This window comes from Leptinotarsa decemlineata, unplaced genomic scaffold (genome assembly GCF_025532065.1).
Source record: "Leptinotarsa decemlineata unplaced genomic scaffold, Ldec_3_MD MMD2_tig00001719_RagTag_RagTag, whole genome shotgun sequence".
Lineage (NCBI taxonomy): Eukaryota > Metazoa > Arthropoda > Insecta > Coleoptera > Chrysomelidae > Leptinotarsa > Leptinotarsa decemlineata.
The window spans coordinates 4,813,887-4,840,123 of NW_027412569.1; the positions used below are offsets into that span (position 1 = coordinate 4,813,887).

The window sequence follows — 26,237 nt, forward strand, 5'->3', positions numbered from 1 at the left end:
GTAATCTTTTGATTAATGTGTTTTGAACAGCTCTTCATCAAAGGCGGCAATTCCAAATGAGCTCAAAGTTAGCATGATAACTCCATGTTAGAAATCACACGTTAAAAAGTAATATATGACTGAGCAGATGTATAATCACGAGGCGGAAAAAAGATATATAACTGCGTATCGTCCGCATAGTGAAGTATATTGCATATAAAAATCACAGATATACAAGCTGAAAATCGGAGGTCCGAGGATAGGTCCTTGTGGCACTCCCATTGATACCGGTGGAGCATCCGATACAATTCCATCTACAACAACACAACAGGAGAGGTTAGATTATCTGAATGAATCTCAATAGTTTTGACATTGTCACAATGACGAACTTACTCGAGAACCAGATCTGTCATAGAACTTGCAGAATTTTTGCCTTCATGATCGAAGGAGAAAAAATGATTAGTCCTAAGCTGAAAATTTCTAGGTGTCGAAATAGAGAACGAAACTTATTGGCTTCTTTTCTGCTGTTTTGTTTGTTTGTCTTTTCTTTTGCCCTTTTACAAAAAAAATCATTTCAGACCATTATATTCGTGAGAAGTCTTGATAGAAATAGGACAGAGTTTCGAGTTGATTTGTCAAGTTGATGATAATGAGTTCAAGTATTTTTGCATTGATATGAGCATTGAGATAAATTACTTTTTCAGTCTATGGCAAACATTCAAAAGAAAATATTTACCAATGAAAATGGGATACTCATATGATGACACATTAGTGTTGAGGGTGAATGTTATCGAATATATAAATACAGTATGTCATTGCTTTGATGTTACAAGTGATGTTATAGGCTGAACTGTGTTGAATTTTTTCTTTGGATTGTTTTTGTTTTCTTGTGTCATCTGCCCGTATTTCTGACATGATTCAAAAGTTTGAATACTTACAATTGACTCGCAGTTGGATCACTTTTCCAATACCAGTGCCAATTCCATTATCCGCTTGGCACAAGTAATAACCTTCTCTGTCTTCTTTCACATGTTGGAGCAAGAGAGTCCCATTTCCTAACAATTTAGTATACATGTGGTCTCGTACTCCTTCATAGTCGCCGGACTTACTAGCTGAACAAATAAAATCTGATGAATTATACGGAAAGAACTTGGTCTTGGTTTTGAATTGGTACAAGTACTCAAGCAATAATACAAGTGTACGATCTAGAAAAAAATTGTAGAATCGAATTGTACATTGATATTTTCCTAAATGCAACTTTCTACGCAATACATCAAGTCAAATAATGTTTCACAATTTTCGAGAAGTTCATTAGAAATGAAAATTTTGCTGCAGATGAAAGTTATCCTTGGCTATCTGGTTATATTGTGGATGACCTGAAATTTGCTCTTAACTCGATGTAGTTGAGGTTGAAGAGAAAAATGAATTGATCACTGGCAATGGCAATCACCGGAAAGATGTTAAGGACATACACGATTGATATTTGTGAAAATGAATATTTAGAAATAAAACCCCGAAACATTTACTTCTCCCAACGTACCAAAGTCGGTTCTGGTAAATGTCAGCCGGAAAACGACTACTTCTCCGGCTAATACTACGCTGGATATTGAATTACATCTGGCAGACATCTATATGGTATAGATATATTTCTCTTTCTTTCTCATACATTTTCACACAGGCATTATTGAAAAATATTTTTTTCGTAATTTCAAAGCTTCAATATCAGTTAACTTATAGTAGGAAGAAAACAAAATCTTCCTCACGAAAATCCCGTCTATGGGATATACACAACACTCAAATCATGAATATTGAAAAATAATGTGAGGACTTCATCTTTCTCTGCAACTTCCACAAGCTGGCTACTTCAAACCAAAGCCTTCGCTTTTTCCCACTCTTTGTCTTTTGATGACGGCTGAGTACAAAGGAGCATTGTGATTCAGCTCAGCAGCATTGATGAGACCACTGGCTGGTCGAAATAGGGCTGAATGATTATAAGCCAAAAAGCTTTGTTTTTGAGCGCAAAAAAGAATGGTGGAAGATAATTTATCGAGTAGGGGTATTTGAACACATGAATTTCGAAATTGATTTGAATTTAGGAAATGCCGATGAAACAGAAAAGATCCAAATGAATAACGGTTATGATATAATGATAACGATATATGATTCGCAGGAAATAGTTGAGTGAACCCAGACTCAAAAATTGACAGCAAGCAGAAATGTTATTCCAAAAAATAGAAAAAAATTATGATGAGCTTTGGAAAGGGCTGATCAATTCTCACAATGCATCAGAAATGCTAGTTGCCGATTTACTTTTCGCCTTGCTTGATATTGACTAGATAAAAAATAATAGGTGATTCTTAGTAGTTTTGAGCCCGGTTAACGATCTGAAGGTTATGAGTTAGAATTCTCCACCAAAAAGATATTTTTCCTGCAAGAATTTATCTAGTTGAAGAACAATTCCATCATGGTGAATGATGGAGAAAGAGCCTTATAGGTATCAATCGGTATTTCAGAAACGTACGGAGAAGCTGCACTTTAGAAAGTTTACCATTAGAAGTTCTAATCTTCCTGAATTGAAATTGTTTCATTTAGTAATGCATCTTCCGGGAAAAGGGTTTAGCTTAATGTGAAAACTTTTCATTATGCATTGAGTTTTCCGAACTTTGAAGAGGGAACGTATTTGATCCTGACCTCTAAAGTGGGAAGAATGTTATCCTAGGCAGGCAATCTATTTGTTACAGCTGAGAAAAGTTAAGCATTTGTTTTGAAATTTTGTTCCCTTTATCTTTGATAATCGTGAAATTATTTCTCTGTCGATCCAATATATGGCGTTTTCGTCACCACCTTCATGCTTCAGGCTGTTAGGGTGGTTTCGATATTTGGGTGTTCTAGCTTTGTATTGTATTGTACTACTTTATTGGTCAGTATTACACGACATAGTGTTTTGACAAGTCATTGACTACACCTAATCCTAAATCTAAATAAAACTTGTTTATGATTAAAATATACATATTGGATTTCACAATAATTATAATAAATTTCCACGACACTGTTTTTTGGTTTCCAAATTTCAAAATTAAAAAAAAGTTATTTAAAATGGGTTCAATAATGTTACACACAGTTTATCGACTAACATTGAGGAAATATAAATTCAGAGATGTCATGAAAGGCAGAGCATTGTAAGTGAGTTTTCAGTTTTGCTTTGAAAATGGCTATTGAAGCTTCTTTGATAAAGTCTGGTAGAGAGTTGAATAATCTGATACCAATACATTTTTTATTCGTAGAGGTTAGTCTGTTATCTGGAATAGCGATATGGGATCTCATTCTAGTCAGATAATTATGTGTATCTCCAGTGAGTGTGTACAAATGCATGTGCGTTTTTATGTAGATCAGTTCATTATAAATAATTGCTGACGGAAGTGTCAGTATTTTGAACTTAATGAACCATGGTTTACAGCTTTCAATCTGAGTTATACCAACCAGACCTCAAAGGGCTCCTTTCTGGATAATAAATATCGACAGAGTGTAGCAAGATTGGCCTCAGTTGATTAGACCGTAAGTCATAATCTGTTTAAAATCTGTTTTTCCGTTAATCAGTGAAAATACAGTGAAAAATTCCATGGTAAGCAGAGATGACTGCCTCCAAGTTCCCTAGCGATTTCATCCGTCTAATTGCAGATATTGCTTTTGATAACGTGCTTGTTACTTGATCTACATGAAGTTTTCAATTTGAATTGGGATCAATAATATGTCCTAGAATTTTTACGCTCTGAGTGGCAGTATGCTTGGTATTGAAAATAAGTGTCTGAGTCTTGCATGTGTTCAAAATGAGTTCATTTGCTGTGAACCACTCAGTAGTTTGATTGATGATCGATCCTATTGTTTTCCCAATTCTTGTAGAATTCTTTTCGATTCTGGTAACATATCGAAGGTAACATTATCGACAAACAAGGTTGGTCATTTATATGAATCAAGAACAATAGAGGTCCCAAAACGGTTCCTTGTGAAACACCTTTGCGTATTATCAGACTTGAACTGCTCTGATTATTGCAGTGAACTATTTGGGATCTATTTTGAAGGTATGAGGTCATCAGTATTATTGCGGAGTCAGAAAAACTGTAGAATTTATTTTAACTTGTCAATTAGCATAGTGTGATTGTCACAGTCAAACGCTTTACGGAGGTCAACAAAAACCGCCAGAGAGAGAGGGTTGCGGCTTCAAACCCATCGGCTACAAACTCAACAGATCTTCTCAATGCTTAAGCTGTAAATTTTCCTTTCCTGGAACCATACTGATGTTCTGAGAAGAAACTATTCTCCTCGAAATAATTAATTATTCTGAGCTAAATCAGTTTCTCAGCTAATTTTGCTAAAATAGGTAGTAGAGCTAGCCCACGGTAATTATTTAGATCATCCCTGGCCCCTGATCCAAAGATTGGAATTATTTTTGCCATCTTAAGGTTGTCTGGAATGTCAGAATGGTGTTTATGATATGAGTGATTGGGCTGATGAGAGACTCGATATTTCTTTTTTATATATCACTGTATTAAGTTCATAAATCTCCGACGCAGAAGAATTCTTTAGATTCTTCAGTGATTCATATACTTCACTTCCGCTTGTTGGGTAGAATGTGAAAGAAGTTTGCGCACTAATATTAGATTCCAAGAGGAATTCAGTAAATGTCTGGACAATCACGACCAATGACTGTGCAATTTGATCTTCAAAAAGTTGAATATTACTGGAGTCTTTCCCAACACCAAACCGTTATTTTACCACCTCGAAACGTGTTTCGATCACCAAGTGATCATCTTCAAGAGGAAGATCAAACTTCTCTCAAAAATGATCACTTGATGATTGAATCACGTGTCGAGGTGTTAAAATAACGGTTTGGTTAACAAAATAACACCAAAGGTTCCAAACAGTGCATCACAACTTCATGAAGTTGCTGAATTTGCTTTATGCTTCAGGCAGTTAAGGTGTGGATGTTCTAGCTTTATTCTAGACCAATGATAGTATTATTTGACTTTCATAAAGTTACTGAATTATGTTTGGTTTTCAATATCCGAAATAATCATCGATAGCCACTTATAATGGATGCACTTTGAGAAAATTGCAAAATAAATTCCTATCATTTCACTCCACTGGTTGATTGTGGCAAAGTTGATAAACATTCGAAACGGTTCCGATATTTCTGTTACAAATATAATTGTATCTGTTTAGTATCTTCAGCTTGCATTCTGCAATGTCGAAATTGAATCCATCAAATTATGTTGCAAACTGAAAGCTCTTGATTTAGGAACATTCGATTCAGCAATAAACGTTTGTTCAATTCCAACAACCTTGATGTTACTGACTCAAATATTTGATCAAAAAGTGGATGCGAAAATGTTGGGCGAACTTAGGTGTGGAAATAACTCTTTTAGCAATGAATATATCATATTCCAAACTACTAAAGTGAGAAGAGACCTGTGGCTTTCTTCCAGATGACGGTTGGACTCGGCACTCCTTGAGCTTGGCAGTGTAGAGACACGTGTCGATTTCTCTCTACACTCACGTCCACTGGTTCTACCAACCATCTGGGAGGTACTGGAACAACATCAATGAGTTTGAGAAAATTATTTGGGTGTAAGGAAATACATATAGTTTTTGCAATGGTGCCGTCGTGGGTGGGAACACTGACCACACTCTACACGGTTGATGGATGCCCTTCGGAAATAATACAAAGGAGAACGTTTTGGTTTCAATGCGATTCTTCAGGAGTTTGTTGAGCTCTTTTTTTGATGGTATAAAAAATTAGCTGCGTACCATGACTTATACGTTCTGTTGATATTATACTTCGAATATAATATATAATTCATCATTAACTGAGACAAGTAAGTATGATAATGCGAATAAATAAGCTAATAGTCTTCCAGTGATGATCTTGTACATTTCTATGTTTTAAAAATTTTTTTAGGTAATTGTATAGATTTTCAGTTGGTTCTGAGAACATTAGTGGTAGAATACGTTTTGTTGCTTCATTTTGTGAATATCTCGATATTTTCAAGGTTGAAAAAGTTTCCTGAATGCTAATTGATACTGGAATACAGGGTATGGATTTTTTAGAATACAATAAAAATGAACTATAACACATATCATATCATAGATTTTCTGACAAAATGTACATTGATGTCCAAATTACACAACCATTCATTCGTGTTTCGAGAGCATTCCTTTAGGTTTTTGCCATAACCATTTCTGTAGGGTTTCGCCATAAGTATGGTTTGGGCAGTCTGAAACAATATGGCAGATCGTTTGTCTGGGCGATACACAATCACACTGCAAACTTTTGACGAGGCCCCATCGGTGTAGAGAGTCGGCACATTTACCCTGTCCTATCCGTATTCGATTCAGCTTTGACCAAGTGGAACGTGGGAGGACTGAGCCATTTAAACCTAGTTCAAAGTTGGTTATTTGAATGTAGTGGAATGCTGTTGTAAGCAGCCATCATTATGTCCATCGCTCTTTCATATTGTATTCATCAGTCATTTTGGAGGTGGTTCTGATAGGAGGATGTTTCGATTTCAGCCTATGGCATTCTTGTGTGATGAATGTGGCTTCTTCGTGGATCGGTTATCGTTTGCCATTATTTTTTGATGCCAGTGCTATTGAGCCTCATATATTCGGCGAGGCGATGTTACTTAGAGTAGGAAGCCATCTCACAGGAGTTGATTTTATGTTTCCAGTTATTATTCTCATTTGATTCAACTGAACGTCAACTTTATTGGTGTGAGCGCTATTTACCATACGGGTGCATAGTATTCTGCCGTAGAATATACCAAACTCAACGCGGAGGTTTGCAGTATGGTCGCGGCAGCTCACCATGACCTTCCGATGAGCTTACTTATTATTTTATTGTGTGTTCTCATTTTGGCGGTTATATTCGTAAGATGGTCTCTGAACGTCAGGTGTCCTGTCAAGTGTAACACCCAGGTATTCAGGGGTATTGTTACGTTTGATGACTCTGCCATTAAAAGTAAAATTGACGGTTGGAAAAGAAGAGGAAGGCCTTAGTCTTGCTGGTGTTGGGACAAGGTCGCCATCGTTTGAAATATTCGACAAGAGCTATCGAATCTTGGTTTAAGGCCCTCGCTCCTGATGTCAATGACCAAGTCGTCGGTATAGGTGAAATTCTTTATTTCGTTTCATTCAGGTCAGCTGTGTAGATGTTGAATAACAATGGAGCAAGTACTGAACCCTGAGGGAGGCCATTGTTCAGGCCGCTCATGGTGACAATAATATATACCTGGAATATTATGTTGATCAGGAGGATACTTATCAGCTGGCAAGTTTTGAGACAGTGTATGACCCTCATCATTCTTCTCTCCACACAGTGTCGTGTGCAGCCATAAGTTCAATTACCGTGACAGCTGTTTTCTTCACACTTTTCGAAACCAGCCTCAATGGAAGTTGTTGAGGACAACACCTGGTCGTAGCAGCTGCGTCTATTCCTAAAACAAGCCTGCTCAACTGGACTACGAGCGTCAATGATGACATATATTTTGTTATATATAAGGCATTCTAGGAGTTTTAGCGGCAATTAAAAAGGGAAAATCGATCGGTAGTTCTCAGGTAACTCGCTCTCTTTTCCAGGTTATACGATTGCGATGATCCGTATTCTCTTGAATTCTGGTGTTAGCATAGAGGTCTCCAGTGCATCACTGAAGAAGTTCTTGAGTCACTGTCTTGTTCTTGGGCCGATATGAACCAGAAATTCGGGGTACATTCCGTCAAAACAAGCTGTCTTTTCTGCTTCGGTCCGACTCAGTGCTTTCTTGATTTCATCTAATGTGGAGCCGCTTGAGTATTTAAAAGTTGGTGCGGTATTTGCTTTGAGTTGTTTCAGGGCTTGTTTGTAGAAACCGTGTGGGTCTTATCAGATGGAGTGCGGGAGACCTCAACTATTCTACTGGCTATCTTATTCGGGTCAATATTTGAGTTGTTTGAGTGCTTTCCTCTGCTGGCTTCTCCCAGCCTGCGGAGTAAACCCCAAGCCCTCAGGCTAGAGCGAGAGAAATCAAGGTGTTCTATAGTTGATTTATATTTATTCAATGTAGTTGAGTCTAGGAACAGCAGCAGGTTGTCAGCTATATCCGGGTCTCCCGATTCTACAAATTCGTCATATAGTTGTTGGATCTCTTTCGTCCAGCCCGAGATGTATTCTGTCCACCTCCGGGATGGCGTGCAATGATAAATCGCCCCCTCGTGGTGCACCCTGGGTAACGGTATAGATCTATCACCACTGGATGCCAAACTAGCTATCACGCTCTCTTACCTAGCAATAGCTCTAGCTTCAAATAGAGTGAAGCTTCAAATACTTCAGAGGAATATAATTTCTATAATTGTATATATTATCCCTATGATCGAATTGCATGATGTTTGCCATCAGATGCAATAGGCTACTGAATGATTATGAATGAGTAACAGAACAGAATAAAATCATCTAAAAGAACAATTCGTTCAGGCCAGCCTCAACACCCTACAAGTAGGTTAATGGACTGACACCTATCAGAAAACAACTACTCCCCTGGCTAATACCACGAAGGGCGTTGGATTATATCCGACAGGTGTCAGTGCAGGAGTCTTCACTGAAGTTATTCCTGCATATGCTGTTGGCGATACAACTGCCGCAATAGATTTTCAATTATTGGAACACACTTGCAGACCGGTTTCGGGCTGTTTGGCCACTCGTCAGTGCAAGGTAGTGTATATCATCAACATAAAGTCGATGATTTCCGATAATTGAAAATCGAATTCCGTCAGAGTATCATTCCTCGAACTAAGCTGAAGACTACAACAAACAACAGGTTTGTCGTCGCTCCATCTGCCTGTGAACGAGGTAACCAACTGCATATCCAAATTTGCCCAATTCCTCGTAAAAGGAAAGAAATCTTTCACGTATAGTCAGTGGGCATACTTGAAGACTGGCTATAAATCAAATCATCTAAAAGAACAATTCGTTCAGGCCAGCCTCAACACCCTACACAGTAGGTTAATGGACTGACACCTATCAGAAAACAACTACTCCCCTGGCTAATACCACGAAGGGCGTTGGATTATATCCGACAGGTGTCAGTGCAGGAGTCTTCACTGAAGTTATTCCTGCATATGCTGTTGGCGATACAACTGCCGCAATAGATTTTCAATTATTGGAACACACTTGCAGACCGGTTTCGGGCTGTTTGGCCACTCGTCAGTGCAAGGTAGTGTATATCATCAACATAAAGTCGATGATTTCCGATAATTGAAAATCGAATTCCGTCAGAGTATCATTCCTCGAACTAAGCTGAAGACTACAACAAACAACAGGTTTGTCGTCGCTCCATCTGCCTGTGAACGAGGTAACCAACTGCATATCCAAATTTGCCCAATTCCTCGTAAAAGGAAAGAAATCTTTCACGTATAGTCAGTGGGCATACTTGAAGACTGGCTATAAATCAAATCATCTAAAAGAACAATTAACCATTAACCTACTGTGTAGGGTGTTGAGGCTGGCCTGAACGAATTGTTCTTTTAGATGATTTGATTTATAGCCAGTCTTCAAGTATGCCCACTGACTATACGTGAAAGATTTCTTTCCTTTTACGAGGAATTGGGCAAATTTGGATATGCAGTTGGTTACCTCGTTCACAGGCAGATGGAGCGACGACAAACCTGTTGTTTGTTGTAGTCTTCAGCTTAGTTCGAGGAATGATACTCTGACGGAATTCGATTTTCAATTATCGGAAATCATCGACTTTATGTTGATGATATACACTACCTTGCACTGACGAGTGGCCAAACAGCCCGAAACCGGTCTGCAAGTGTGTTCCAATAATTGAAAATCTATTGCGGCAGTTGTATCGCCAACAGCATATGCAGGAATAACTTCAGTGAAGACTCCTGCACTGACACCTGTCGGATATAATCCAACGCCCTTCGTGGTATTAGCCAGGGGAGTAGTTGTTTTCTGATAGGTGTCAGTCCATTAACCTACTGTGTAGGGTGTTGAGGCTGGCCTGAACGAATTGTTCTTTTAGATGATTTGATTTATAGCCAGTCTTCAAGTATGCCCACTGACTATACGTGAAAGAACAGAATAAATTCTACCTGAAATAACCTGTACTGTGTTTTCTATTATACAGGTAATTCTGTAACCTACTATGATTTTTTTCCGTTTCACAGTATCAAATACTTTGCACTGATCCAAGAACAGATACATCCATTATCTCTTTCAGTTTGAATGCTAGTTATTATATCAATCATACTAGCTTGAGTATCTTGGCATATAATAAAATGTTATTCTCTGAAAACTCGGATAGCCTGATACTGATTTTACCAGTAATTCCCATTTTCCTATTATCATGCCCATTTCAAATGAATTTAATGTAATGTTACGGAAAATTGATAAAATTTCACTTTCACCTATTTCAATAACTTTCAAAGTCACATCATCAAAACAATTCGCTTTATGTATCTGAATTATTCATCATTTCATTCATATCTTGAGTATTCGCCAGTTTCAGAAACGTAGATACAACGTTCAATGAACCATTGATAACTTCAGTGGTCACACAAATTTTTGACGATATTATCATACAAACCGTTAAAATGATGAAAAAAATTGAAAAGCTGGTCACTCATGGTTTCATCATTCTGTTTGATCTCATGGCATTGCTGAATAATAAAGTTTTCGTATAATGAATCATGGTTACTTGAATAGATGTGATATGTTTATTTCGATTAATTTTTTTGTGTGTATTAGTAGTGAATTGATTACTTTCACAAAATTTCAAACTTGGCGCGCATTTTGAGCCGGAACCACGTCATGTGTGTGGCCCGTCATTGGCTTTCTTTGAAATTATAGAACACTAAATTGTTACTTATCATGGAACAAATTTTTTGCGCCACCTATGAATTCGAATTTCTCGCCAAAACGGCGGCCATCTTGAGTTCGTTCCCCCCTTTTCTTATCTACTTTCGTTAATTCCAAATTTTTCATGTTGGCTTCTACTTTTTTCTTCGAATATGATTTTGGATACCATACATTCCTGAATTCATGATATTAAAAGTGTTACAAAAAATGGTAGGTTAATTTTATGAAGGGACGACAGTTCATATTTTATTGAATCGCATGAAAGACCAAACTGAGCTACACCATATTATACCGAAGGGTGGGTTGGCTACATGTTACTGGTTTTTGCTGCAAGAAGCATTACTCGTGAGGGAATTATAAATCATTTTATCAAAACGTGGCGGTGGTGTGAACATATTAAGCGGCGTCCCAATCTCAGGTCGCCATCTACAAAAATCACAACGCATTTGTATCAAGAGCAAGAAGCAACTCGAAGAATGATATAATGAACCATTTCTCATGTACGGAAATATCATCATAGTGAACTGAGAAAAAACAACATAACTATTTGTGATATTTTCTCTGTGGTGTGTATCGCAAATAAAAATTTCTGGCCAAAAACTCACCCAAGCAATCGTATCCACCTGATATTTATTTTCCAGAACTCAAATCACCATTTCAAGGAGCCGTTTTCAATAGATAGATGACATGAAGAAGAATACGCATTAAGTACTGAAGTCGATTATGAAAAATGATTTGAAAACGTTGGCCTAGGTTTATTTATTCGAAAAATGCCTATTTTTTTAACAACTTCTCCCCCTCCCCCCCTTGACATCAAACCGGAGTTCACTTTGCCACATAAATTTCGAAACAAATGGAGTCACTATATGTTATGTTGATATTTTCGATTTAATTATGAATGTGTACCTGGAAGGATTGTTATATTAGTAAAGAGGCGATAAATTCGAACGAATAATATATATTTTTTGCGTTTCTTTGACTAATTCGTGATGCTCTTTTCGCATAGTAGTGAATAATGTCATGAAACATGTCTTAATATATAAATTTGTGAAATTTCTAGCAACATTCATTATTAATTACTGAATATATTTTTGTTACACACACTCATATACCGAAATTTCAGAAAAATTCTGAAGAACTTACTGTAAGACTTTCAATTTTTATATGTGTTTCTAGAAGTTTCGGATGAAAATGCTACTTTCCAACTTTTTATCAGCACCATTGATTTTCATAATTTGGGATTGAAAGTTTCCCTTGCCGAAAGTTTATATCTATACTTATTATACATTGAGTGTGTAGCATTCCAGTGTATGATATCTGTTTTGGTTCCAATAAGAATATTTGTTATAAAATCTTTGTATATTTTTCAGAAAATATTTTTAGAGGTTCTTTATTTCTTATTCCTATATATACATAAGTGAAAAGTTAGTCAGTGCTTTCAATATTTCAAACACATGTATCCATACCATAAATAATAAATATAAATAAATATTTATTCATTGAATCATTTGAAAATTTCAAAAAATTTGCATTTTCAGAGATGCATAAAAGTTCTATTACTTTCATTCCAGGTTTTGACTTGATATTAGCAATTTTTATGATATTTACGGATTACCAACTTTCTGTTGTTCCAAAATTGAAATTTTTTGACTATTTCTCACAAAAATAGTATTACAACAATTTTCAAGTTCTGTATACATCTGAATATGTTCAAAAAATCATCTAGTCCGATACATTCACTTTTCTTTTCATATGATCAAAATGGATCGACAAAATCAGAATATCAAAAAAAATAGTTTGTTATTTGTTTCGGAAGTTAGTGTAATTCAATGTTTATGTGAAAGTAGTTGTTTTGAAAAGGCTCTTTCTTTCATTTTATTTCACTGCATAGACTACACATCTTCGTGAAGAGTTCATTTCGAAATTAATTGTTTTCTTCTTTCCTATGGAAGTATTAGGAGCGGATAGTTGTTGGTTCACGGATGGATCAAAAACAACTTCAGGTTCTGGTGCAGCTGTTTTTAGTCGCATACCCAGGACAGACATATCAACCTACCTAGGGACCTATGCGATTCTATTTCAAGTGGAATTCTATGCTATTGAATTGTATGCGGAGAGATTAGTAGAATCCAACCTCATACACAAGTCAATAAAAATTTGTTCAGACAGTCAAGCGGCGTTGGAAGCTTTTGGTTTCTAACGAGCAACGTCTAAATTGGTAGCTTATTGCCAAACACGGCTCACCTCAATTGGAAGACTTAACAAATTGTCTCTGATTTGGATTCCTGGCCATACTGGCCTGGAAGGCAATGAAGCTCCTGACTCCCTTGCAAAGGAGTAGGCTGCAAGCAGCGCCATAGAACCAGAACCTGTAAATGGTATCGCTTTAGGATTTGTCAAACAAACATTGAACACCTGGATGGCAAAAAGATTTATAAACTACTGGCGAAATCTTCCAGAAATGGCTCACTCCAAGGCGTTCATTCATCCTTCGAAGTTTGAAACCAAACAGTTGTTGGACTACTTACAGTAAGGATGAACTACGATGTCTAACAGGTCTTCTCACAGGTCACTGTCGTCTGAATCATCATGTGCAGACTCGGAGAGTCGGAAACCAGCGTGTGTTGTTGCCTCTGTTTGGAAAATGATGAAACATGATATCTGAATCAATTCCATAACAAATGTTTGGAGTACAAACTGAGAAGAAAACATTGTTTTTCCCATGTTCATACACAAGTAGTTGTTTCGGAAGGGCTCAAAGTGTCTTGAAGTTACATCTTTGCATGATCTACAAATGTTTGTGAAGAGATAAGTCTGGAATCAATTTCTCTCTTCCTTTCATTGGATGATTCTCCCAACCAAATATATTGAACTTTGAACTGATTCATTTAATTTTTCCTGGAAAACTACAAAGGTGAGGTATCACAATTGAAAATACTCTTTTTTTTTGTGTTTGTTCCTATGTTATAATGTTTGTAGTTGCTGGTATTGTAGTGAGAGTTGTTGTTCTCTTTGGTTGAATTCAAATTTTTTTCAATTGTTCTATTCCCATAATCTTTAAGATGACATTATTCCCAAAAAAACATTGTTGGCAGTTTCGGTTTCAAAATCGTTATGATAATGAATATTATCTTCTGCTCCATAATACTTATGGAATCTTCATAGCAATGAATGCAAAATGACTTTTTATACTGGTCATGGGAAAATTGATAGTTGAATAAATATATCATCATAACGAAAATACGTAAATTGGTTCAAGAATGAAATTTTCTTTCTCATCTGATTCTTGCGATTGATACCAAAGCGCTAGACAACATAACAAACTACGAAACGAAACAATTCCTCATGCAAACGTCAATCAGAAACAAGGAAAAGTGATAGTGAGAGAAGAACAAAAGACGGTGCAACAGTACCTTGACCACTGGGTCCATTTGTCGCATGTGCCAAAGCAACGGAGGGTGTGTGTGTGTGAGGTGAGGAGGGGTGTTCGGTGGAAGGACAGGCTCGGGTTGTTACCTTTGACCTGCAACTTTGCAGTGTACCTAACCTCTGAGGCCGGGTTGCTCGCCACGCAGGTAAAATCGCCGGAGTGTCTCGAATCAAGGCTAGAAATGCTGAGGAGGCTAGAGTAAGGGTCAAGGGCCGAAACGTTGACGCCGAGGTTAGGCGTCAATGGTTGACCGTCCTTGAGCCATGAGACCACAAGGGGTGGATCACCTTTACTCACGCCGCAGACGGTACGAGTGCGCATGCCTTCTGATAGCCCGTCTTGGAAGGAAAAGGGCTCAATTATAGGGGGAACTGAGAGAAAACAAGAGAAACAAACATCAGAGATAGAAAAGGAAAAAAGGATTTAAAAAACGCGTCGCACGAGCGCACGCCTGTTTACCATTAACCACTAGCTGCTGGGTGTGTGACACTTCGGCCGCCAGGTTCCTCACCACGCAAGAATAGTTGCCGTTGTGCTCCGGGGAGAGGCTTTCTATCACTAAAATGCTAGTGAACTGGTCCACTTGAGTTATTGACATCATCTGCGCAGGTTCCACTGACCTGCCGTCCTTGTGCCAAGATATGGTAAGGGGCAAGTCGCCTTTGGTCACCGAGCAGGTCAGGCTAGCTCGATCGCCGACGTGCAGGGTGTCCTCTGCGTAGAAGGGGCTAACTTTTGGGGAACTGTAATTAAAGCATGATTAGCGGAAATATATACACGAAATAAATTTCTAGGAATGTTCCTGCGGATCCATGACTGGGCTGCTGATACTGCTGGAAAATGCCTGTGAATGTGCTGTATTAGTGATGTTTATTCACGTGAAACGTATAAGAACTTCTTTTCACTCAAATTGACTGATTTCTTTGAAAAATTAGAGTTCGAATCGCTACGCATGATACGTTGTATATCATATAATTTGGATTTCAATCCAACTTGTAGATAGGTAATGAAAAATCGTAAAGTATGGTGCAAGAAATTATGACTGAATTGATATAAAGATTATGAATCCAATATAGGATAAAGAAACATGAGAATAATCATGGCTACATAACAATTTTTTTGCTATATTTGAAAATATTTCATTAATTTATTTTTTGTCTGAATTCAGTATCTAGTTAATTTTTCCCCACACGAAATTATTTTTTCATAGATTCAAATGCTACCAGAAGAAGTTTCGCCAATCTTGAGATTTGTGAAAAATAATTCTGTATATGTAAATTGTCAAATGGAATGAATATTTGAATTGAAGGGGTTACATTTTTAGGAGTGATTAATTTTTGGGAAAGAAAGTTTTTGGCTTTCTACTACTCCATCTTGATACAAAAAACAAGGATGAGGGAATCTTTCACGGAAAGGAAGGAAGTAATCAATTTTAAAATAAGTAACTCTATACATGGATGTGTATAATTCAGTGTTCATATAGAAGTATTTGTTTCGAATGAATTTTTTCTTTCGTGTAATTCAATGTTTATATGAAAGTAGCTGTTTCAGGAGGACTTTCTTCCAGTTTGTGTCTGAAAGTTACTTCTTTGCATGATCTTCACATCCATGTATAGAGTTACTTATTTTAAAATTGATTACTTCCTTCCTTTCCGTGGAAGATTCCCTCATCCTTGTTTTTTGTATCAAGATGGAGTAGTAGAAAGCCAAAAACTTTCTTTCCCAGGAATGAATATGAAGTAACAAATGTTTGGAAGGGAGGAAGTGAAAAATGATAATCAAATAATCAGCTGAAATCAATAAAAGTACAAATTTCAGCCATCAAAAATTGGTTGCATTGATGCTTACAAAAAATATATGTGGAATAATGAAAAATATAAAGTGATAGAATGAAGTTCAAGGTCGAATAGGAGTTGATGATAATTATGAATGAAATTCTGAAGGAAGAGGCAACAAAATAATGGCAAATCATATGATATATATGGAAGTTATGGAAGGAAGTATAGATATATAATAGGTTATTTTCTCCTAGTACAGCAAAACTTTCACGCAAATATGCTGGAAAAAGGCCAATGGAAAAGCTAGAAAATAAACTGGTGAAAATAACTGAAAATGATTGGAAAGATTATTGAAGAAAAGTTGAAATAACGTCATTGAAGTGAGTCCCAATTCATCTTTTACATTTCATTATTTTGAATGAATACGTTTTTCAAGAAATACAAATTTTTGAATTATTATACTCAAAAAATCAAAAAATTCATAAATTTCATAAACTTCTGTTCTGAAAATGATTCCTGCAAAATCATAAACGAAGTAAATCATCAAAAATGTACCACAATGCAGAACTGTCAGGGGAATTTTCTCTCGCAGAAATCCAAAAACGATTCAAGTTTGTTCATGAGCATGACAAATTCTGCCAAAAAAAGTCACAGAACTTTCAACTCTAATCGGGATGTCATCCTCCTTTCATTTAAGGAAATGAAAGATGAATACTAGTTGAAAAGAGCTTTCGATTCCCTATCTAATAATACTTTGTTTCTGATCGGTTCGAAATCAAAATAGGCAGTGTGTAAATCATGTTCTCAGTTAAGCTATATAATGGGGAATGTTCCTCCTGACGAAAATCAAGTAGTTTTCATAAAAGAGCTCTAAAACAACGCATTGCCGTTGAACTTATCATTTCAACCTTTTTCTTTAAAAAATTATTAAAAATACCTAACAAAGAGGAATGAATTGATGTATTCAACATTTAAAAGGATGAATTCGTTTCTATTTCACCATTTGGCAACATCGGTTATAGCTAATAATAACAATGAAACTGTTACCTGTAACATTCTGTAACATATGACATTTCGTGCATCTAACCTATCTTCCTCTATATAAATAAATAACAGAACAACTGTTTTTTATGTGGCTTGTGGAGGTAGTATTGAACTATAATTTATATTTTGCCTCAAATGTTGATTTATAAAGATAATTTTCCTTTTTTAAAGTAGAATATCTAGGTACGTATAAATTATTTCAACTTGATACAGGCGATGTTGCCAATATGTGAATTAGAAACAAATCCCTTCAAAAATTAAAACCCAACATTTGAAACATCAATTTAAATACTTTTCGAAGTGAATTTGAAAAAAATCATTAATTGAACTCAACTTTATTTTGTTCAAACTTGCATTTGCTGTAATAACCCAAATTGAGGAATATTCTACATTGTACAGAGTGAGGCAAATTGGACACTTTTAAAGGGAAACTTCTGTTTTCAAACTCGAGAGATGAAAAGTGATGACTGTGTCTGAATGTCAAATTTTATGATAAACATAATGGTGAAAATCACATATCGATATCATTCATCGTTTCCGAGTTGGAGCATGTTTTCGAAAATATGCATTTTTGAAAAGTTTCTATAAGTTTTTTCCTGTCAATAATTCCTTGTTTCAATGAAAATATTTCCGGAGCAGTTTTTTATGTAGAATTCAATGGTGTGTGAAACTTATTTTCTCGAATGAGATATCAATAGATATTGATGGAAAACTATATTTTTCAATGAGACACCCTGTATTTTCCTGCATATTTTAATAGGGCTTGAAATTACCTTTTCAAAAATGTAGCTCACTTTATGTTTTGTTGGATTCACAGCTTTCAGGTTTTTCATGCGGACTTTGAAAGGCATACTTCGATCAAGTAGGCTTTGGATGATGCGCCAATAAAACAAAATGCAAATCTTCACTGGTAGCTGTAAAATTTTCATTTTAGCAGTTGAAACGCTCTTCAGGTGGTGGTTTTTGTTCAATTCTCAAATAGATTAGCAATGAAGTATGCGAATTATAACCCGTGGGTTGGCCTACCTATCAGGCGCGTCCCCAGGTGGTGGATAGGGAAACGGCCAGGTGACTGGGGGACCTATCCGGGAAGCCAATATGTGGCTTTACGGACGAGATCGCCGGACTCCTGGTCAGTATCAGAAATAATTAGGGTGAGGAGAACTGAAACTCCCCAAAAACCTTTGCGAAACATGCCACCGTGGACCAGCCTAACCAAGCTAAGGTGTAAGGAATCGTGCCGATAGCTGAATGGCCGCAGGGTGATATGTGGTTACGAAGGATCCCTTTGGGGAACCGGGCGAAACCTCATTGTGATCAGCCTTCCTCTGGTAATGCGGGGCTCTGCCAGAGGTGACCAACTCTTCCCTTGCTAATTGTGGGAACATACATAAATGAAACAAGCAAACATACACAACAAAAACCAATCCCGAAGCTGGACATAAGTGCTCACCGCAATCTATGGCGGTGGCTGGGTCCATCCCAATCTACCGCTCGGAATGAGGCTGGACATAGCAGATCACCTCGTGATGTAATACAAAGGCGGCGCATTTGCGGCGCTGGGGCCAAAAGGAGAAAGAGAGCGAAAGAGGTAGGAGTGGCAGCAATTATAAGTGCTCCCTTCTCCTCCTCCGCTTCACCTCCAACAGCAAAGGCACTTCCTGCGGCGGGCGCCAAGATCTCCGACTTGAATAAAGGCAAGGAACCGGCTGCCCCTGCAGGAAAGCGCCCTCATTTGAACACCTCCATTAGGGGAATCCCAGGAAGGTTGAAGAAGCCGCACAACGACACTAATGTCGCTGCACCTTCCAAAACCTTCGCAGAGGCCGCCGTGAGATACCTCAAGTTTGCCAAATAGAGTGTGTTCGGCGAGTCTTGGTCTACATCTGCCAATATGAAGGAGATGTTTCCTAGTGACTTGTCCACCTTCCTGGAAAGGAAAGGATGAACGATGACTTAGGAGGGCAACTCTTTGGGAGTATGTACAATGTGTCACATGTGACCTAAGTGTTGTGGGTATACACTCATCCTCTCTACAATATACATATATACATACATGCGAATTATAAAAATGAGATATGTATGTTTTATACAAACCGGGGAAAGGGCACAATGGTGGTCAATTTGGAAAGTGAAGGCCAAAATAGGGTCAAATAGGGATATGGAGTCGAAAGGAATAGTCGTTTTAGGAGGTGTTGAAAATAATCTCACGTCAACGAGAAATTTGCAAATATCAACAGGCCTACCAAGAACTGACGTTAGGAGAATTTGAGAAAAAAACACAAATTCAAGCCATACAGGATCAGAAAAGTTCATCAACTCAGACCAGGAGATTTTGAACGCCGCATGTGGTTCCTGGAAAGTTGTAAACAAGTGCGTGATTTTTCGTTGAGTTGTATTTGGACAGACAAAGCTTAGGTGACCAGTGCCAGCATTTTCGACCGCTACAATTCTCATATTTGGGCACAACAAAATCCTCATTTTATTGTGGAGTAGAGAAGTCATGAAATATTTGGATTTGGTGTGTGGGCAGGTGTTTTCAGGGGAAGAATTATTGCCCCGTTTATTTATAATCGAACTCTCACATATCACAGAGATATTTAGAAATGTTAAGGCAAAATATTGAATCTCTTGTGGATAAATTGCCACTAATGGAGCTACGAAGAATATATTTTCAACAAAATGGGACATTGCCTCACAACACTGCAATTGTCACCAATTTTTTGTTGGCTACAAATTTTGGTAATAATTGGATATTCAACCAAGGACCCAACCGTTGACTTAGAAAGATTTAAAGATCTTATTTTTCAATCACTGATCAATTCTAGATACGAATTGGAAGCTGCAGTGACGCAAAGTTTTGCATCTCTCACTTCTATTGAACTAATTAATTCGGCAAACAACGTTCAGAAATGGTGTCGCCTGTATGCAAGAGAAGCTGGTAGACATTTTGAACACCTTTTCTGAAGGACTATATTTCATTGTTTGTTCTTTATCATCATTATTATTTTTGAAGTTTCATTTATTGGAAGTATATATATATATATGATTAATTGTAATCAGGTTTATCGAAACCTTGATTTTTTCAATTACTGCTATACAATAGCTTTCTTTAACAGTTGATAGCGACTACTGAACAATTTCTTTCTGTTTCATCGTCGCTTGTCCAAAGCCCGCTAATCAAAGTTTGCGTTTCAAAATCCACATGAAAAAACCTGAAAGATCTGTATTTGAATGATAACTCTACCAAAGAACATCAAGTGTGCTACATTTTTGGAGAGGTAATTTTAAGCTCTATTGAAATATTTAGGAATATGCAAGGTCCCTCATGAAACAAATAGTTTTTTATCAATAACTATTAACATCATTTGAAAAAAAAAAAAATTTGACAGAAAAAAAGTCACAGCAACTTTCCAAAAATGCACATTTTCTAAACATGCTGTAACTCAGAAACGATCGTGATATCGATAAGCGGTTTTCACCAGTGAGTTTGTCATAATATTTGACCCTCAGACACAGTCAACAGTTTTCATCTATCTGGTTTCAAAACAAGAGTTTCCCTTCAAAAGTGTCCAATTTGGCCCACTCCGTATATTTGAGGATTTGTTTGTCGAACTCCGTCAGTGCACTTGAGAATAGTTTGATAAATCGAAACCAGTCGTGACAATAAAATCGTAGCAGAAATTAAATAAATGGTATTTTCTCTATTCTATATTCGAAAGCAATTTCCTTAAAATTTCCATCAATCGAACAAGTCTGCCAAATAACAAGGTAAAGTCGCTGTCGCTAGAATGCCTGAAGTTTCTGTAAACAATTTTTGAAGCTCTGTCACGACAGCGACGCAAAACACTAAAATCGCATTTAGAAAATGCCACAATTAGGTACTTTTCAGGTGCTTTTTAGGTACCGAAGTAAAAAATTAGGTGCTCTGTAACTTACACCGTAACTAAATACTCAAAGTTGCGTTGCAAGCATAATGTAATGTTAGCAACGCAATGAAAATAATAATAAAATAATGGATGTTAAGGAAACACTATTAGGTGCTAATTAAGTGCTGAACGGTGAGGATCGTAAAATTTTCTAATTGATAAAAAAAGCTTCCAATTTCGCTAAACAACAAATCTAAGAATCAGGTCTCTCGAAAACGAGGACGAATGCTCAATCAGGTATAAACTAAGCGTGGTTATAAAGTGCCAATTAGGTGCTTGCAAGAAATTAGGATGGAAACGACCGTGATTAGGCGGAAAAAAATTCTAGATACCTGATTTGAGAAAAACATTAACAATATGCAATAAAGTCTTGAGATGCTCGTAAACTAATACATAAACAATCAAAATAAAGTGCTAATTGAGTGCTCACTAGATATTCATAGTAAAACTAGATTCTATAATGCCTAAGGGCTCATGGACCTGAAAACCACCATGACTGATGTACTAAGTTTTTATAGAATTTTCTCAATAAATAATAGCAAGAGAATAAAGTGCTAATTAGGTGCTCATTAGATATTTATAGAAAACCTAGATTCCATAATTGCTATGGACTCATGGACCTGAAAACCACCATAACTGATGTACTGAGTTCCTGTAGAACGTTCCTCAATGAATAAGGGCAAGAGAATGAGGTGCTAATTAGTTGCTCACTAAATATTCATAGTAAACCTAGATTCTATAATGCCTGTTTGTATATTGTTAACTAAATGAATAATTAGATAACCTTGAAATTGCTTTATCAGCCAACTGAACTGTAATAACTGATTTTGTTCTTGTTGAAAATAAATTGATTGATTGATTCTATAATGCCTATGGGGCTCATGGACTTGAAAACTACCATAACTGATGTACTGAGTTTTTATAGTACGTTCCTCAATGAATAATGGCAAGAAAATAAAGTAATAATTAGGTGCTTATTAGATATTTATAGTAAACCTATATTCCATAATTGCTACGGGGCTCATGGACCTGAAAACCACCATTACTGATGTACTGTGTTCTTATAGTAGGTACGTTCCTCAATAAATAAGGGCAACATAATGAAGTGCTAATCAGGTGCTCACTAGATATTTATATTTAACCTAGATTCTATAATACCTATGAGGCTTATGAATTTGAAAACCACTATGACTGATGGACTGAGTTTTTATAGTACGATCTTCAATAAAAAAGGGCATGAGAATAAAGTGCTAATCAGGTGCCTATTAGATATTTATAGTAAATCTAGATTCCATAATTCCTATGGGGCTTATGGACCCGATAACCACCATGGACCCGATAACCACCATTTGATTCAACATGAGGAGTGTGAGATATTATTTTAAACAGACTAAAGAAAAGATTTCGAATTTTTTTCTTTTTACTATAATAATAGCAAACATTTGTCCTCGCAGGTTTTCAGAGCTTCATACATCTTCATCTGTCAAGTCGACAAAAAAAGATCAGAGCTTCTTTAATGAGAATTTGCCGACAAGAACAGAAGCTTCCAAATTTGAGTCAAAATAATTTTCGTAGTTCTACTGAAAGAAAACGCGAAAAAAAAGTTTATCGTGTTATTTAGAAAGAACATTATAAATTCAGTGACCTCCATAAAGAGTTGAAATATCGAGCTGCACTTCTGAAAGAATTTTCGTAACATTCGAAAAAAAAAATTTCTAGACGGTAAGCGAAAGACTGTTTTTATTGGATCACTCTATTCATATAGACAAACCAGTTGAAAGTCATCTTGCTAACGCCTGCTAATAGAAAATAATATGTTTTTAAAATAATAAAGTTATGACTCTCTTTCCAATTGTTTTTTGTAAAAATTAGGATGAAAACGTTATTATATTCAATTCTTGACATTTTCATAGAACTAGATTATTTTCAGCTTTCTCAGACGTGCACTAACGAAATGAATCGGATACCAATCCAATAAAGAACATCAACCACGGAAATTTTGAGCGCGAAAGTCAATATGGCAATATGGAACTCAGGTGTTTCATGAATATCTAATGAGTACCTAATTAGCACTTTATTCTCATGCCCTTATTCATTGAGAAACGTACTATAAAAACTCAGTACATCAGTCATGGTGATTTTCAAGTCCATGAGCTCCATAAGCATTATAGAATCTAGTTTTACTGTGAATATCTAGTGAGCACCTACTTAGCACTCCATTCTCTTGCCTTCATTTATTGAAGAACGTACTATAAGAACTCAGTCCATCAGTCATAGTGGTTTTCAGATCCATAAACCTCATAGACATTATGGAATCTGGGTTTACTATAAATATCTAGTGAACCCCTAATTAGCACTTTATTCTCTTGCTCTTATTTATTGAGGAACGTACTATAAGAACTCAGTACATCAGTCATGGTGGTTTTCAGGTCCATGAGCCCCATATCAATTATGGAATCTAGGTTTACTATAAATATCTAGTGAGCACTTAATTAGCACTTCATCAGTTTACGAGCATTTCAAATACTTTATTGTATATTGTTAATTTTTTTCTCAAATCAGGTATCCCAGTTTTTTTTTTCGCTTATTCACGGTAGTTTCCATCTAAATTTCTTGCAAGCATCTAATTAGCATCTTATTACCACGCTCAGTTCATACCTGATTGAGCATACATCTTCGTTTTCGAAAGACCTGATTCTTAGATCTGTTGTTTAGAGAAATCGGAAGCTTTTGTTTAATAATTAGAAAATTTTGCGATCCTCACCGTTTGGCAATTAATAAGCACCTAATAGTATTTCCTTAACATCCATCATTTCATTATTATTTCCATTGCGTTGATAGCATTACATTACATAATGCTAGCAGCATTGAGTTGCGGTGTAAGTTACAGAGCACCTAATTTTTTACTTCGGTATCTAAAAAGAACCTAAACAGTGCCTAATTTTGACATTTTGTAAATGCGATTTCCGTACTTTGCATCGCTGGCGTAACAGAACTAATTTTTGAGGCAAGGTCCGTCTTCCTTTCAAACAAACTGCATCAGAGACAAATGAGAGACTATAGTATTTAATGTTGCTGAATCAACCCACCTATGACGTTGACCTCTCCGCTTCTCCTGGCGCTGTGCCCCTGCTTGTTCCTCGCCCAGCAAGTGTACACCCCCGAGTCGGCCTTTTTTTCGACGGGGTTGATGACGAGCGTGCCGTCCCCCAAGACCTTCTGCCGCAGATCGTCGGGCAGCTCCCTGCCGCCCCTTTCCCAGTGGATCTCGTCGATGGGATATCCCGCCACGGGACACTTCAGCTGGAGCGTCTCACCCGCGACGGCGGTCACTTTCGGGATCAGCCGGATGTAGGGCATTCCTGCGGAAAATACCGGGAGGGATGCATGATTTCGTTTTCGAAGGGGTGCGGTTATAGGATTATACAGTGTGGCCCGTAGAGTGTTGTCATATGTGAATCATTTTTATTGATTACTTTTGTAAAAACTTGACTTTGGAATCAATCTCTGCTTCGTTCAGAAAATAAAAAAAGCATATAGTCTGTAAGTAGAACTTTTTTCACAAAATCGAGATATGTTTTGTTACGATTTTTTTTTAATCGTTGCATCGATTCAACTTCAATTGAATATATTTCCTGTATCACAAACACCCTATAAAAGTTGTCACTTCTTCATAATTTTCTTTCCTATGCGACAATAACTCTTGGGCTCGGTACTGATTCGAAACGACGTGAATTAAATGGCGATTCCTGATGGAGAAAATCGTGAAGATATCTGCCTAGAAAATGTTTTTTTAACTATCATTGATTGATTTTCGCAAAAGTGCGGATTTACATTGCAAACGCTGTTAGGGGTTGAATGTTTGGTGCATTTTTGGGTTATTTACAAGCGAATTCAATCCTTGATTCAATCGAGTTTGGATTAAGATAATACATTGATTTCGAAACCTCTCCTGTTGTGCTAGGGATCTCGACACAAGGCGGTTAACGTTTCATTTCTCACGGACCACGTTCCATATTTATGGGTTTTCTACACTCGTTGTGTATTCAGAGGGAAGTTTCAGCCTGTTTTACTTCCTGAAGTATTGCGACTACTTAGAGTTTGGTATTGCTAGACCTTTTCACCTGGTGATTGTGTGCAACCGACTTGGATAATAGAATCGACGACGATAAGTACCTCGTAGAGGATTTTCTTTTCTTAAAAAAAACCGTTACGGAAGCAATAAAGATTAGCAATAAAAATTGAAAGATAATTTTTTGGATGAAGTGAATTAATTAAGGACGAACCGATGCCTATATTTTACGTTATACTAGGAACCTAATTCATAGTTAAGAAGAATTGAATGATTGATGTGTTGCCTGTTCACATTCAATTCTTCCAACCAAAGTTCTTGCAAAAATCAGCTCATTATATCGTTAAGTAGAACATTAAGTATCAGTGACCTTTGTGTTTTTCTTTAGCGTGATTTATCATATCCATATATTAGGTCATACCCTGGGTATTAGTTTAGGATTGAATCTTGTAGTTATCTCTCGTATATTTTAGTGATTTTTGTAATAAAAGCCGGCCAAATCACTTGGCGCCCATTTTGATAAGAAATCTTTTATTTTATTGGTGATAACATCTTTGATCCACGGCCCTGTTGAATGTTTCGAGTTGTTAACTAAACCGACCGTACTTAAACAAAAAAAAGTAACTACGTTTCATCTAGAAATTAACAAACCCACGGGTAAACGTAATAGTTTTTGAAGAGTATTTCTCAATATAATTTTCCCCATTTTTCATAAATTGTAGTACTGTTACAAAATAAAAGATGGAACTCCCAAATGAGGATATCCCTATACACTACGTGAAGTAAATTTTGTATGAAACGAAAGTCATTTTTGTGGGAGAAATTAAAGTTCTTCGTTAGTTTTTGGTAGCTCCACGAAGTTACTGTACAGATTCTGTTAAGAACCCTACTATATTTAGTTATAAAAATTATCATGAGCATATCAGAATATATTTCGGATTTGGCATCACCCCGTATACGTTCATTTCCTCGTGCATATCGTCTAGAGGACTAGCCAAAAAATTGCTCTTCGCGATAGACGAACAGAATGTTTTGAGTTTTTGAAAGTGACAGTACGAATGTGAAAACGTACGAGCCGGTGATGCTATCGAGTGTCCAGAAATCAAAGTGC

General features: G+C 36.7%; 1 protein-coding gene across 5 annotated transcripts in view; it reads right to left on the bottom strand.

Annotated features, from left to right (window-relative positions):
- Window positions 1-26,237, bottom strand: part of Dscam2 (Down syndrome cell adhesion molecule 2) — a 521,384-nt gene that overhangs the window by 39,692 nt on the left and 455,455 nt on the right. For all 5 annotated transcript variants that reach the window (XR_012465668.1, XM_074176354.1, XM_074176353.1 and 2 more), the window contains exons 11-14: window positions 24,144-24,416; window positions 14,390-14,674; window positions 5,446-5,565; window positions 918-1,091 (exon numbers count right to left, since the gene is read on the bottom strand). Coding sequence is in view for 4 of the 5 variants with exons in the window: in XM_074176354.1 (XP_074032455.1) it covers window positions 918-1,091; window positions 5,446-5,565; window positions 14,390-14,674; window positions 24,144-24,416 (852 nt within the window). In the remaining variant the exon portion in view is untranslated. The remainder of the gene's footprint in view (window positions 1-917; window positions 1,092-5,445; window positions 5,566-14,389; window positions 14,675-24,143; window positions 24,417-26,237) is intronic.